Here is a 13051-nt window from a genome sequence, read left to right as displayed (position 1 = left end):
AAATGGATGGATAATAATAATAATATCATCAACAACAATAATAATAATCAGAATAATAATCGTAATCATATTAATAATAATAATACACCTCAATTACTTCTTTGTATAAACCTCACCCCACCATGATGAAATATGTTTAAGAGTTTAGAAGACCTAACACTGAAACTGGAGCAATACTTTAGTGTAAATGAATACCTTAATGAGGGGGTTACAAAGCTGCAGCACTTGGAAAAAAAGAAAGAAAAAAAAAACAACTGCAAACCTGGAATATTGAGTGATGCTATCCGTTAAAGCTGTGTCAATCGTGTGTGATTCTGGGACCAGAGGGGGAAAAGGTTAATTCCCAAACACCTGAAAAAGATAACCATGTTAAATATGTGGCTCGAGAGAAAATGTATTTTTTTTACAAGTGTTTACAAGTACTGCATAACACTCCACCAACTTACCCATAAATTGTGTTTATACCCACACTTTGTGTGATTAAATAACCTTGAATTCAAGCAATGTGATGCCAATCCCACCATACCATACGTCTACATCAAATTAGAAGTCTATAAAACATCATGGAATGTATATTTTGTGTTTTATATAAAGTTGCTCTTTATTTCAACCCTCAGCCCTAGTCTTACCCATGAAACTCTCTCAACTAAATTGCTCAGGATTCCTGCTAACTCATTCTGCAAACAGCTCTGTTTGTTTTGGCTCATTGCTTTCAATAAAATCTGTATATATACACACAACATATTTGTATCCTTGTGTAGGAATAATTGTGGCTTATAATGTAACAGTGAAATCTATATGGTGTTTTACTGGGCTGTGTAGGAATGTGTCAATGTCTATTCCTTAATGCATAAAGAGTTTGAAGAGTAACATGCTGCAAGTTTATTGAAACTTCTGTGCAAATCCAGTTTACAGGAGAACAGTACTAAACAAAAGAGATAAATTATGAGAATAATTAGTATTAACTTGATGTAAGAGTATCACTGGGAATAAAATGTGACAAGTCTTTGATTCTCATGAAGCAGCTACTGTATAATGCACATCCAGAGAACTTCGATTTTTCTCCTTAGTGCTGCTCAAAGCTGTAGCCTTTTCAAAAACTGCACCTAATATGGAGCCGTAATTGGTGCTGGCAATCTCAGACACTAATTGTGTTACCAGTAAAACAAGCAAACCACACGATGCAGGCTGCCAGTGTAAATAGAATTATGGACCCAGTCAAATTTGTGCTGTGCTTTTCATTCTGCCTTTGAATCATTTTATTTACACCTACCTTCAAACTTGCGTGCATTTCCCCAGTCAGTTCAATCAGTCTTGCAGTTGCATGAACTTCTGGCTCACCTGTCTAGTTAATCTTCACCTGCATGGTTTTTGTTTCCTCTGAAAGAGCTCCAAATCATGAGGTACTTTTTAAAATAATGGTAGTGAGACAAAGTGTACTATTTAAAATACAATAGCTTATCCACAAAACAAAGGGGTCACCCTATTATCAGAAAGGAACAGCCATATACTAGCATTAAACCTGTGTTTTTAATTCAGATCTGGTTTTTCATCTATTTGGACTTTTGTTGTGTGACTTCTAGTTACAGTGACACTCGTTTGTATTACAGTCAGGTTAGGTGATGATGCCAAAAGTCTATATTTCTAGGAATTGAAATTTATGGGTAAGGGTCAGAAGAAAAAAACAGAATTAGAAGCATGAGTAGTTTTTACCTGAGCTGTAAATGTTGTCCAAGTGAAGCTTCATGTACCCCTTTGATGTTGCCTCTTCAAGTCTTGCCTCTTCCAAATCTTTCTACCTTCACTTAGTCCTTGGGACTTGTTCTCTGTCACATAAAACCTGTTGTCTGTGTTTTAGATATAGTTTGGTCATCAATCTCATGAGTATGTAGATTGAAAAAAATCTTTCTTTTCCACTCCTCAAAATATACCTTAAGGGAAATATCATAATGGTCAAACAGCAGTTTTAACTGTAGGTATATATACATGTGACAGTCATTCAGTGAGTTCTACCTCAACAAAGAAAATGTTTGAGACATGAATATAATATAGGGATACACTTTGACTGTCCGGTAGGTGGGCCTTGTGACAAACCATTCCTGCAGTTCCCCACTTTCTGGCTGTATTGTCATCTGCTATCACTGATACATTTCCTACGTTGGCCGACAGGTCCTCCAAGACCAGGGAAACACATGGAAGTTATCCAAAGCTAATTTACATTCAAGTTCCAGTACTGGGAAAAGCTGTTGTGGCCAAATCAAACCAGATTGCTTTTCTCTCAGACAATGTTTGTGCCACAGAGCACACACTTGGAAGCAAAAGAGGTGATTTCATACATCATGGTTGAAGGCATGGCTGTTGGCAGACCCACCTCATTAGTTTTATAACTCACAGTTCTTATAATGCTAAATCTCCCTATTTCAAACTTAACAGAACAGAAATTGTGGTTTTAACACAGTCATTGATTCACAAAAATCCTGCCTTTCTGACAAACGCATCTTTCTAGACCAACACAAAATGTCCATGTCTTATCTTTATTTCATGGTTGATCTGCACATTCATTTGCCTCTTTCCTAGTGTGCGATAACTCCATCCCAGGGGACGAGCCAGGCATGCATACCCTGCAGCCCATGAACATGAGGAATGCCCTCCGAAAGGAACGGTTGAAAAAACCATACAGGAAGGGATTTAGAGATGAGTTGATGTATCCTAACCACAGAAATATATCCCAGACGACCACCTCTGTGCTGTAGTCAATGAATGGGTCCACAATGTTGACCGTGAAGAAGGGCATCCAGAAGAGAAGGAAAACTCCCATGATGATACCTAAAGTTTTTGCTGCCTTCCTCTCCCTCTTCATGGTGTTACGGTGTCTTTTTTTCTTGCTCGAGTCTTTGCCCACTCCAGCAGCCATCTGGCTTTCCATAGCACTGATCTGCCTGGCCTGCCGTTTAGCAGCTTTAAAGATTTTCCAGTAGGCCACTAGCATTATAGCCATGGGCAGGTAAAAGGCTACCAAGGAAGCCATGACAGCGTAAATGCGACTGACCAAAAACACGCATACATCTTTAGGAAGCAATATGTCTACATCAGCAACATGAAGATCAAGCATAATGGGGCCAAATGAAATGAGCATGGGAACAGCCCAACATATAGCAATGAGAAGAGCTACCCGACTGCTGGACATCTTTAAGGAGTAAACTAGAGGGTTGCAGACGGCATAATAGCGGTCAAAGGCAATGCAGCTGAGATGGAATATGGAAGCAGTACAGAGCATAACGTCTAGGCTCGAGTGTAGTTGACAGAAAAGGGAACCAAAGAACCAGCATCCCTCCACAGTCCGTATCATACTGTATGGCATGACTACCAGGCCAACGAGGCAGTCAGCCACTGCCAGGGACATGACGAAGGAGTTTGTAGGGGACTGGAGCTGCTTGAAGTAAGCGATGGACAAGACCACCAGGAAGTTGCCCACCACTGTGCAGACGATGCCAACAGAGAGGAAGGCATAGAGGAAAATGCGTGAAATCTGGTTTCTCAATGTAGAACAGGGCTGAAGTTCGATCTGAAGGGACGTGTTAGCATCTTCGAGCCACCCCAAACTGCTGTTATCCATGATTTAGTCAAACCTGCCAAAACACACAGATACAGTAATAAATAATGACTTAGCATTTCAAAGCGGTTTGCTTATGCTCCTCTACGGCACATGAAACCTCCCAGAGTTCTGTTTGTTTCAGACTAAGGTGCTGCTCCATGGTAACGTATCATTAGTTAATCTCTGAACTGCACTGAACTCTAGTTTGATGCATGAAACACAGGAGGCTGTGAGCCCGAAAAGCTTTTTTCCTTGTGCAGTCACCTTATCTAACCTGCCATCTTTGCTTGGTGTGGTAAGCAAAACCTGGTGGTCTTTTCATCAGCGTAGATTAAAACTGTCAGATAATATCTTGAGAGGGCAGTGAATCCTCCAAATGAGTCAACTGTCTTCAGGTCTATTGGAGTGGAACTTCTCACATCACGACAGGCAGATATTTAGGAATTTAAAAACTTAATGTTAAATGAATCTCCATATGCATTGACGGTTCATGAGGATATCAGGTACGTGCCTAATTCAACGTATAACAGTGTTTTCTTGCATATTTGCTCGCATTGCACATTACACATCACACAGCTGAACACATATGACTGTAATCAGCAGTCAGATTAAATTTCAACTGCCAATGGAATTAGCACGGAGCAGATGTTCCAGCTAAGTTGAAATAGATTTTAATGAACACCACAGGGACAATGCAGTGTTAATGGCAAATGATAGGGAGAGAACATACGAGTCTTTTTTCGTTTTTGTTATTTTTGTCTTGAACAATTGAACTGATCACCATTGGTGGTCAGTATGAAAGAAGTCACTATAAAATAGATTAATGCATTAATTTAAGCTCACACCCATCCACGCTGTAAAAAACGATATTCTTCTGCACAAATAGGCGTTTAAGTCGCTCAGCTGCAATCAATTTAAATATCAGCAGTTAAAATGAAAATTTCAGCTGTGCTAGCAAACCGTGGTCATCTCATGTTTCAATTAAAGTGAGTGATAACTTTATCTGTGATTCCTCACAAAGTGAAATACAAATGTAGTTAAGCTAACTTGCGTTTTTTTAGTTGGGGAAAGACAAAAAGAAAATCTATTTTAACAAAGTGTTTAATTTATTATTTGTGTTGTAAAATGTCATAATGAAATAAAGATGTATTTTATTTTATGTGATATATTAATTCCTTTGAACTAGACAAAAATTTAAAAAAAAAAACTGTGACTCAAGCTCAGAACTTAAAATCTTTAGGTCAATTAATTACATTTCCAGTGTTTTTTTGTTTTTTTTTAACTTAACCTGCCAAATTATGGTATTTAGAAAAATGGTTAACTAATTTGCAGCAAATTCCCAGCATGCATTGCATTAAGTTTTCCAGAAATCTTTTCATAAAAGAACATGATGGAAGTCATTGTGTTTCTCTTTTGAATGTGGTTCAGACAAGTTAGATGGTTTTGTCTCTGATCATAATTAAAAACTTTGCAAACTTTGATGAAAGCTTCTCTTTAGTTCAACACAGTCATCATACAAGAGTTGAAATCACTGATGTGATATCAATAAGAAATGTTCTAGCTGTATTTTTACGACAAGCAGCAAATCAGAATTATAAACAAAAACACAACTTGAAGCATTTAATTGCAAATATACAATAGTGTGTTAAATACTGTTATTTTATTCATTGATGTTTTTTTTTTTAGAGGGGCAAACCAAGAACTTAAAGCAGCAACCTGTAATTTTCAGTTAACAGAAGTAAAATTGACTTGTCATGTGCAAAACTTTGAAAATTCCAGTAATGTATGGCACTTTTGTTTGCTGCTTTAAAACGTTGTTTTCTTAACATTCTCCTTTTTATAGTACAGCTTTAAGGATCTTGTTTATGTGTACATTAGTTGCCCTCTAACTGTCGTAAAGTCTGTTTACATGCAATAATATTCACATATTCAACAAGAGCAGGTCAAAGTGTACTCTTCTCCTCCCTCCTTAGGAAAATAGGGGGCATTTTTAGCATTCAGCAAAAAAACACAGGTCTCAGGACAGTCATTTCCACACCCCAGCCCCCTGCATACACCATTGTTCTATTTCATCTATTTATTTATTTATTTTTTTGTATCTCCATCATATCGCCATATATGCAAGAATTGTTTGGTTGCAAAATACCTTTTTTTACAATAAATTTTCACTGCCACAGAAAGAGAAAGGAAAGGAAGATCTAATGTCAGCCAGACTGACACTAGATCTTCCTAATGTCAGTCTGACAGCACATAATAATTATTGCTAAGTGTTCTGTCTTCTTGTCAAACTTATCAAACTGTAATTTAGTGAATGCAAAATACATTTATGTGGGATGGTTACATCCGTTGTAATGCAGCAATACTAGAGAAAAGAATACTATCAATATGGTGATGCCCAACATGCTGAAAGAACATATAAAATATAAAGAAAAGCACTTTCTCATTTTCATTTAAAAGATACATATTGCCACTCTGAAAAAGCCTATTTAAAGCACAAAAATGTTATTATGTCTTGATGATTTCTTTCTTACCATGCAATTCCAGTTAACTTATCTATAAATGTAAACATGTCAAACTAAGAGAGAGTTAAAAAAAATAAAATAAAAAAGAAAGCAAGGCTTTGCTTACTGTACCTTGTGTACATCCGGTGCTAACAGATAATTGCGTAAAAACTTACCTGCATAGAAGAGAGATGATCGTTTGCCCTCATGTCTGTGGCGTACTGCAGTTCTGTAAACCCGGGTTTTATGCAGACAAGAGGGATGGGAGAGGTGGGAGGTGGGCTGTAATGAACGCATGCAACAATAACCACAGCAACAAAATACAGCTGCTGCCAACTCCCCTGGCAACTCACTTAAAATGATGGTGGAAAAGGCTTGAATTTTCTTATTTTCTGATGACACAGCCATTCCTATTGTGGTATGCTGAAGGACAAACCAGGACCTGTATGCATTTCAGATGTGTACATTTGCAAAACAGGGCAAAATTGCATTTAACACGAAACTTGTTTGTATGCGAACGTAACCCTGTAATTAAGACACACTAGAAAGAAACACCACATACTGTACACTTAGCTCATATATATGAACAACACACATTTGATTTTCTCAAGAGCAGTCAGGGGAAACTAATTACGTGCACAAAGAATCATGGGTTTTTTGACTCCAGAGATGGCAAAATCAGTAACTCATCTTTACTGTAGCACCATGAGCAAGTTGATATTTTAGTTTTTTCATTAAATGCCCAAATTATTAGACTGATTTGAGTCTGACATTTGTGTTTCCATCAGGATCACCATGCATGACTAGATTATAACTAGTGACTCATTACATCAGGATGAGCTGAAGCAACACACCACCTAATACTGTATTCTATTGTTTATGGCACATGATAAAAATATACGCAGGCATTAAAGGGAAAAGAAAATGATTGTCACTTAATGAAATTGAGGGAAGAAATGAGATTGCTCCACTTACAACAACAATATCTGTGATGATATAATGAAGGAAGTGTGTTTACCTACTATCTGATTTTATAATTTAAATGAGCTCTGCATGGATGCAACTTCACTTTCTACATACCCTCAAAACAGCTCTCACGATGCCTTTCATGCGTCTCAGTGTCCAACAGACCACAGCCAATCCTGTCGAGCTTGAATACCTTGGGCCTCAGCCAGTGACAGACGTATCTCAAGTGTGGCGGATGTGTTCTAATTAAACATGAGGGGATTTTTAATGAAGGGTGCAATAAAAGACACATTGGCTCAATAACTAGTGTTTTTTCAGACCAGTCATTCATATGTGTAATAGAAGTGTGCTTTACAGGCAGGGGAGACGGCCGCACATCTGTTCTTTTGTTTCCAGAAAGAGAAGTGATGTAAGGTTGATTTCAGTGTTTTGTTTTATTTGCTAGAGAGCAATTAAAGTGGCCTGTCTCATATGATTATACATTTCATTAACAGTTATGTAATACTCACTAACAGTGCTATATGTTTACTGTCTGATACTTCAAATGTTTACTCTGTCATCATAATTTAACTTTCAAGAAATTAGCAATCCTGCCTTCCTTAAAATTACATTTGGAATTTTCAATATTGAATATGTTTGAAGATAAATGTCATGCCGTGCAGTTAACTCGTCCTTAAATCAGCATAACTAGAAATTATGTTTATGAATTTACCTGACTGTATACAAGCTCTTCCAGGACTGGGATCCGGTGGCAATAATTTCTCCTTGAAAATGCAACTGCTAAAACAGTTTAGTAGTATGGATTTGTAATTTTGAGGAGACGCCTTATTTTAAATTAGACCATAAAGCGAGGAACAGCATTTGGCGACAATTATGCACCATTTTTCTCAGCGTCATTTAGCGGCAGGGCCAGCTTCTTTCAAGTAAGGTGGAAACACATGTTTTGTTTGTTCATTTCTCCATTAGTCAATAAAATTAAGTGATGAAATTGTTTATTTAGGGCCAGATTTATGTCAGTGCTGCTATATCAACACTTAAAGAATTCTAAAAAATATTAAACACACTGTGATGCAGCCAATATAAAGTTAAACTTAGAGAACGAGAGGTTTATCTTGACTTCATTAAAAAAAAAAAAAACACAAATTTTGCAAATGTACATGTGAAAAAGTTGAATTGATGTATAACAAGTATCCCACAGCTTTTTTTTTTTTTTTTGTAGTTCAAAGTAGTTATCAACATAAATAATAACAGTCACATATTTAACATTTAGAGTCTGTTAATCTTTTAAAATAATGGGGTTTTTTTAATTTCTTTTGCTCGCACTCAGAACTAACTCTAAAACTCCATGAGTTGGTTGAGCGTTTCATTCCCAGATGACTCTTAATGCTTCCAGCTAATTTGCTTTTAAATGAGAAGTCTATAAAATGCGAAGTGGCTGCATATCCCCACAGGACTGCTGACCCTGTCTGGTCAGTTGACTTAAACATTGGCTCTGTTTCCCTCACCAGAAGGAATAGCAGCTGCTGGACATGTGTTTTCTTGAAGAGTTATTGTTTTGTTTCTCTAGTCGTAATTAGGAATAAAATCTCTAATGACCCCACTGACCCTGTCCTCAGTTTAACTCTTAATATGTCCTGAAATCAAAAATTTGCTTTACAAATGTAAACCCTCCTTCAGCCCTCAGTTTACATGAACAAAAACTTGCCAGGCATTTACCTTTACTTTCCCAGCAGTAATGAGCAACATAGACATTAACATAATCATAACCATATTGATGCTTCATAATTGACCATTGAATACTAAGTAATATCAACCACTTGGTAACAATTAGTTATGGTTGCAGCTTAGTTTTTTTTTTTCCAAAGATGCAAATTAGTTAACAATTACCTTTGCTGCTCTTCCTCTTTTAGCAGAATTACTGAAAATATAACAACATAAATAACTGTAACTCTTCAGTAAAAGCCCCCCTTGTTTAAACATTTCCGATGAATTTTTATGCCTATGTCTTATGGGTTTTTTTAGGGGCAGTAAAACAAGAAAACAAACAAACAAAAAAACATTCAATGGGCATTTCAGCCAGTGCAGGATATGATTCTATGTTGGTAGATTTGAATTGCCTCATTTGTCTGCAAGGGGGGAAAAAAACACAAAAACATTACTTCCGGTTAGGCACCAGAAGATACCAGGGTCAGAAGTTAGAACCCAGAGGATGTGATCAATGGGCACATCTCACTTGAAAGGAAAAAAGCAACTGAAAACATCTGCAAGAAAAAATAATTTTGGATGCCATTCATCTTGCACACATGTCTGTGCAAGTCAATTGTTGTCAGATTGCAAATGGTTTTCCTAAAATTGGAACTCTGGTTCCTCTGTTCACCAACAAAACTAGTTCCAGAACCAGAACTGTTCTGGTGGATGTCATTGGAAGTTTTAACAGATTTGTTTCTTTCAGATTAATTTGCCTTTCTGTCCATTGTTCTTGCTCTTCTTACAGATTATTTTTTTTCCATTTAAAATTGCTCTCCTTGGTTATTTCCTTTCATCACAGCTAGGCCATGGTCATGGCTGGGGGTGCTGCTTGACTTTGACTTCAAGAGCACACACAACTGTAAAGGGAAACATTTTAGGCATGAAAGCAATACAAACTTGTGTTATCCTTGGGGCAATACAGCCCTCTTGTGGTGTGTTATTCCTGTTGCATGCACACAAAGGGAAAATGGGAAACCATTTTTTAAAAGAACCCATTAATAGTGGTTTATTAATTTGTTAGCAGCAACATAATGTACGCAATATTGTGTCTTTTTCTCCAGAATAATTAAACCTCACTTTTGTTCCAAAAACCTCAAGCAAATGTTAATAATGTAATGCAAATGTCTAAAAATGCTCTAACACTCAAAACTCTGCTGAGACACCATGTGTAATTTTTAGATTCTATATGTTGCCCATAATTGGTGCTCTTGTTTGATGCAAGCAGCTCTTTTTAACTAGTCTGACTGTGTGAAGATACCACAACTACAGCCTGGTCTTATTTAAAAGTAATGAACTGGTTCGAAATTAAGTACACAGTCACATTTAGAAGAGCAGCTCTTTACTTCTCGAGGAGAAATATGTTGTTGCGCTGGTACGTTGGCAACTAGGTGCTCAAGTAAATACGAACCAGGCCAGATGATCTGGATCAGCTGTTTTCTTACCAGCTATTGGTGAAGTCCATTCTTATGCCTAAGTTTTTCCTTTAATTAGGTTAGTTAGTTAACAATACAGCCATAACTATATGAACAAGATGCACTTTGGATTATAGACAGAAGACATTTGCATTTTAAGAAACCCTTTTACTCTCTTACTAAATATTTATATGGAAAAGTATATGGAAGAAATAATTAAACAGCCACTTTCAATTGTAAATCAGGCCTCTATGTGCTTGTCAATTTTATTTTTTATAGCCTGCATTGTCTGATCAGGGCTGTGGTCACCATGCCAAAGAGTAGACACTTGAAATACAATCACAGACCCAGAATCAGCAAAACAGTGTAATTATTATTATTGCAGGTTTTTAAAGAGTTTGAGACAGAGACTATAACCATATGCTTACTGTATATTCAGTGCTGACTCGGCTGTTTAGGATTTAAAAATGTTCAGATAGTCTTCCTATCTTCGTTTCACTATGAGAAATGCTAAGATATGACTTAAAACTGGCACAAGGTCAAGAGGAAATAATAGCATAGACTGTTGAACACATTAGTCCTAGTTAAGAATCTTTTGACAATATGTACATGTGCTTGCTCACCATGTACCAACTACAGAAAACTGTAGAGTTCCTCTTCTTCAGTGTTGGTCCCAGATTACTGGAATTCTGTAAGTAATGGGCATGATCATAAACCTTACTCTCAAAAATACATATCATTAAAAGATTTAGTTTTGGTCAGTCATCACAAGTCTAGACAAAGTGTATCAATCACACCATTAACAATACATAATCAAATATATCATCCCGATGAGACCTCAAAGGGAACACATGCTTTTTAAAAATTTACTGAAAAAGGGAGGGAAAATGAAAACATTTAAAAACCACAAATATTGTGAAGATAACATTTTAATACATTGTTGATTAACATAAATACAATTTTGGCATCCCCATTTTCAAAAACATACAGGAAGAACCAGTATTCAATAGAAAATGTTAATTAGCCAATCAATCAAAAAAAAAAGTAAATCATGAATACAATGATAGTGCGTAGACATTTTTAGACAAGTATGCAGCAGCTCATTTAATGGTGATCCACCTTCCACGTTATTCACTCGATATTGGAAGACTCCGCAAAATGCAACATAATTGAAAGCTCAGTGCTAACAGTTTTTCCTATGGTGTCCTTACATGGCAGCTGTGCTGGTATTAAGGGTTAGCTGTCTAGAGTTACATGGTTATGGTGAGAGTTTGTCACCTGGGATAAAATGTGGTTAGTTCATCACCAGTGGTTGGTGTTGAATCATTGGCCTTCACCATCAAGGTCATTTAACTCAACTCTCTTAGCTTTTGGCATCACACTGCAGTAAGTGCACCCTTCTTCCTTTTCACTCTTTCGGTGCAGTTGCTTTGGATAGCAAATTTTATCCTGCTGAATTGTCAATAATATTGTACAATGCGCTTAATTAGAAATAAATATGTGGTATGTCATACTATATGTATTTGCATTTTTATTTTATTTTAACAATGCCACAATGAAAAAGGTGCATTTGCAAAACAAAGGCACTAACAAGTATACTGAATGGCACAAAGTATCAAATATTTGCCTTCATGATTAGTACTTTAAATAATTTGTAACATCAGCTATGGAAAATACTATAAAACTGTCTGAAATTAAGACACACAGCACACTTCTTTTTACCACATGATATTGTATCTGTAAATTTCATAATGCACACTTGTGATGTCTTCTTTTTTTGTTCATTAGCATTACTGTTTTCCACATTTGATGGTACAGTAAAAACCTTTGGTCAAGTCAATGTATCTGCCTTGGCTTCTGGCTATAAGTCGATCAGCATTTGTGTCACAGCCAGCAGTGTTAGTGAAAAGACTACCAATGTGCCTACTGTGGGCTGAGGAGGACTGCTTGATGTTGTTGATGTTGACTCTGAAATATTAAAAACAGCAAAAACATTAGTCAAAGAAATTCTAGACAATTATCTCACACTGTCAAAATATAACCATAAACCATAAACAGTTTTGTTTTTTTGTGTGTTTTTTTTTGCTTTTATGCTTAAAAATGACCACAGGCTAAAAAAAAAAAAAAAGGCAAAAATTCCTGAAGTTTGACTCCTAAGTCTCAGGTAACTTACGTGCAGAAACGCTGCCTGATATTACATTCAAGGTGGTAGAGTTGGTAAGTTCACTGCTCAACTGCGTAGTTGCAGTACTTGCTGCAGGAACTGAGTTTTGATCTTGGAACACAAGAGTCATGTTGGTAACCACTGATCCAGCCCTGCAGTGACAGTGAGAGAAAGCAACACTTTGAGAAAGCAAGTCAAAGACAGATATTTTAAAAGGTGTCAGGGGCTAACATTTGGGCTTACGTGAATGAGTTAACGAGAGAGCGACTGAAACTTGATCCATAGAGTCTGCTACCAATGCTGTTCACCTGAAAAATATCATTACTGTCAAATACCTTCATGCATCAAATAACAGCAAATAATTGTCAGTACATTTAGCGGGCAGTAATTTTGTTATACTGTGTTGACATCTTACCTCAGTGACCACTGTGTTAGCTAAATTCTGAAAGGCCGTTGAGGATGAGTCACTGAGATCGCTTGTAAATGTTTGGTCTAGACTAAACTGCAATCCAAGTGTTCCCTCGCTGTCTGTTGGTGCATTAGTGGCAGCAGTTGTAGTTGCAGCTGTAGTCGTGGCAGCGGTTGTAGTTGGAGCTGCAGTCGTGGCAGCGGTTGTAGTTGCAGCGGCAGTCGTGGCAGCGGTTGTAGTTGGAGCGGCAGTCGT

General features: G+C 36.9%; 1 protein-coding gene across 1 annotated transcript; it reads right to left on the bottom strand.

Annotated features, from left to right (window-relative positions):
• Positions 1-2539: 2539 nt before the first annotated feature.
• Positions 2540-3616, bottom strand: LOC103369849 (5-hydroxytryptamine receptor 4). Its single transcript, XM_008298685.1, has one exon. It carries the CDS (start codon positions 3614-3616, stop codon positions 2540-2542), a length of 1077 nt encoding a protein of 358 aa, XP_008296907.1.
• Between the last annotated feature and the right edge of the window lie 9435 nt (positions 3617-13051).

This window comes from Stegastes partitus, unplaced genomic scaffold (genome assembly GCF_000690725.1).
Source record: "Stegastes partitus isolate 25-593 unplaced genomic scaffold, Stegastes_partitus-1.0.2 Scaffold29, whole genome shotgun sequence".
Lineage (NCBI taxonomy): Eukaryota > Metazoa > Chordata > Actinopteri > Pomacentridae > Stegastes > Stegastes partitus.
Note: the sequence above shows the minus strand (reverse complement) of the source record. Positions and strands in the feature narration are given on the sequence as shown.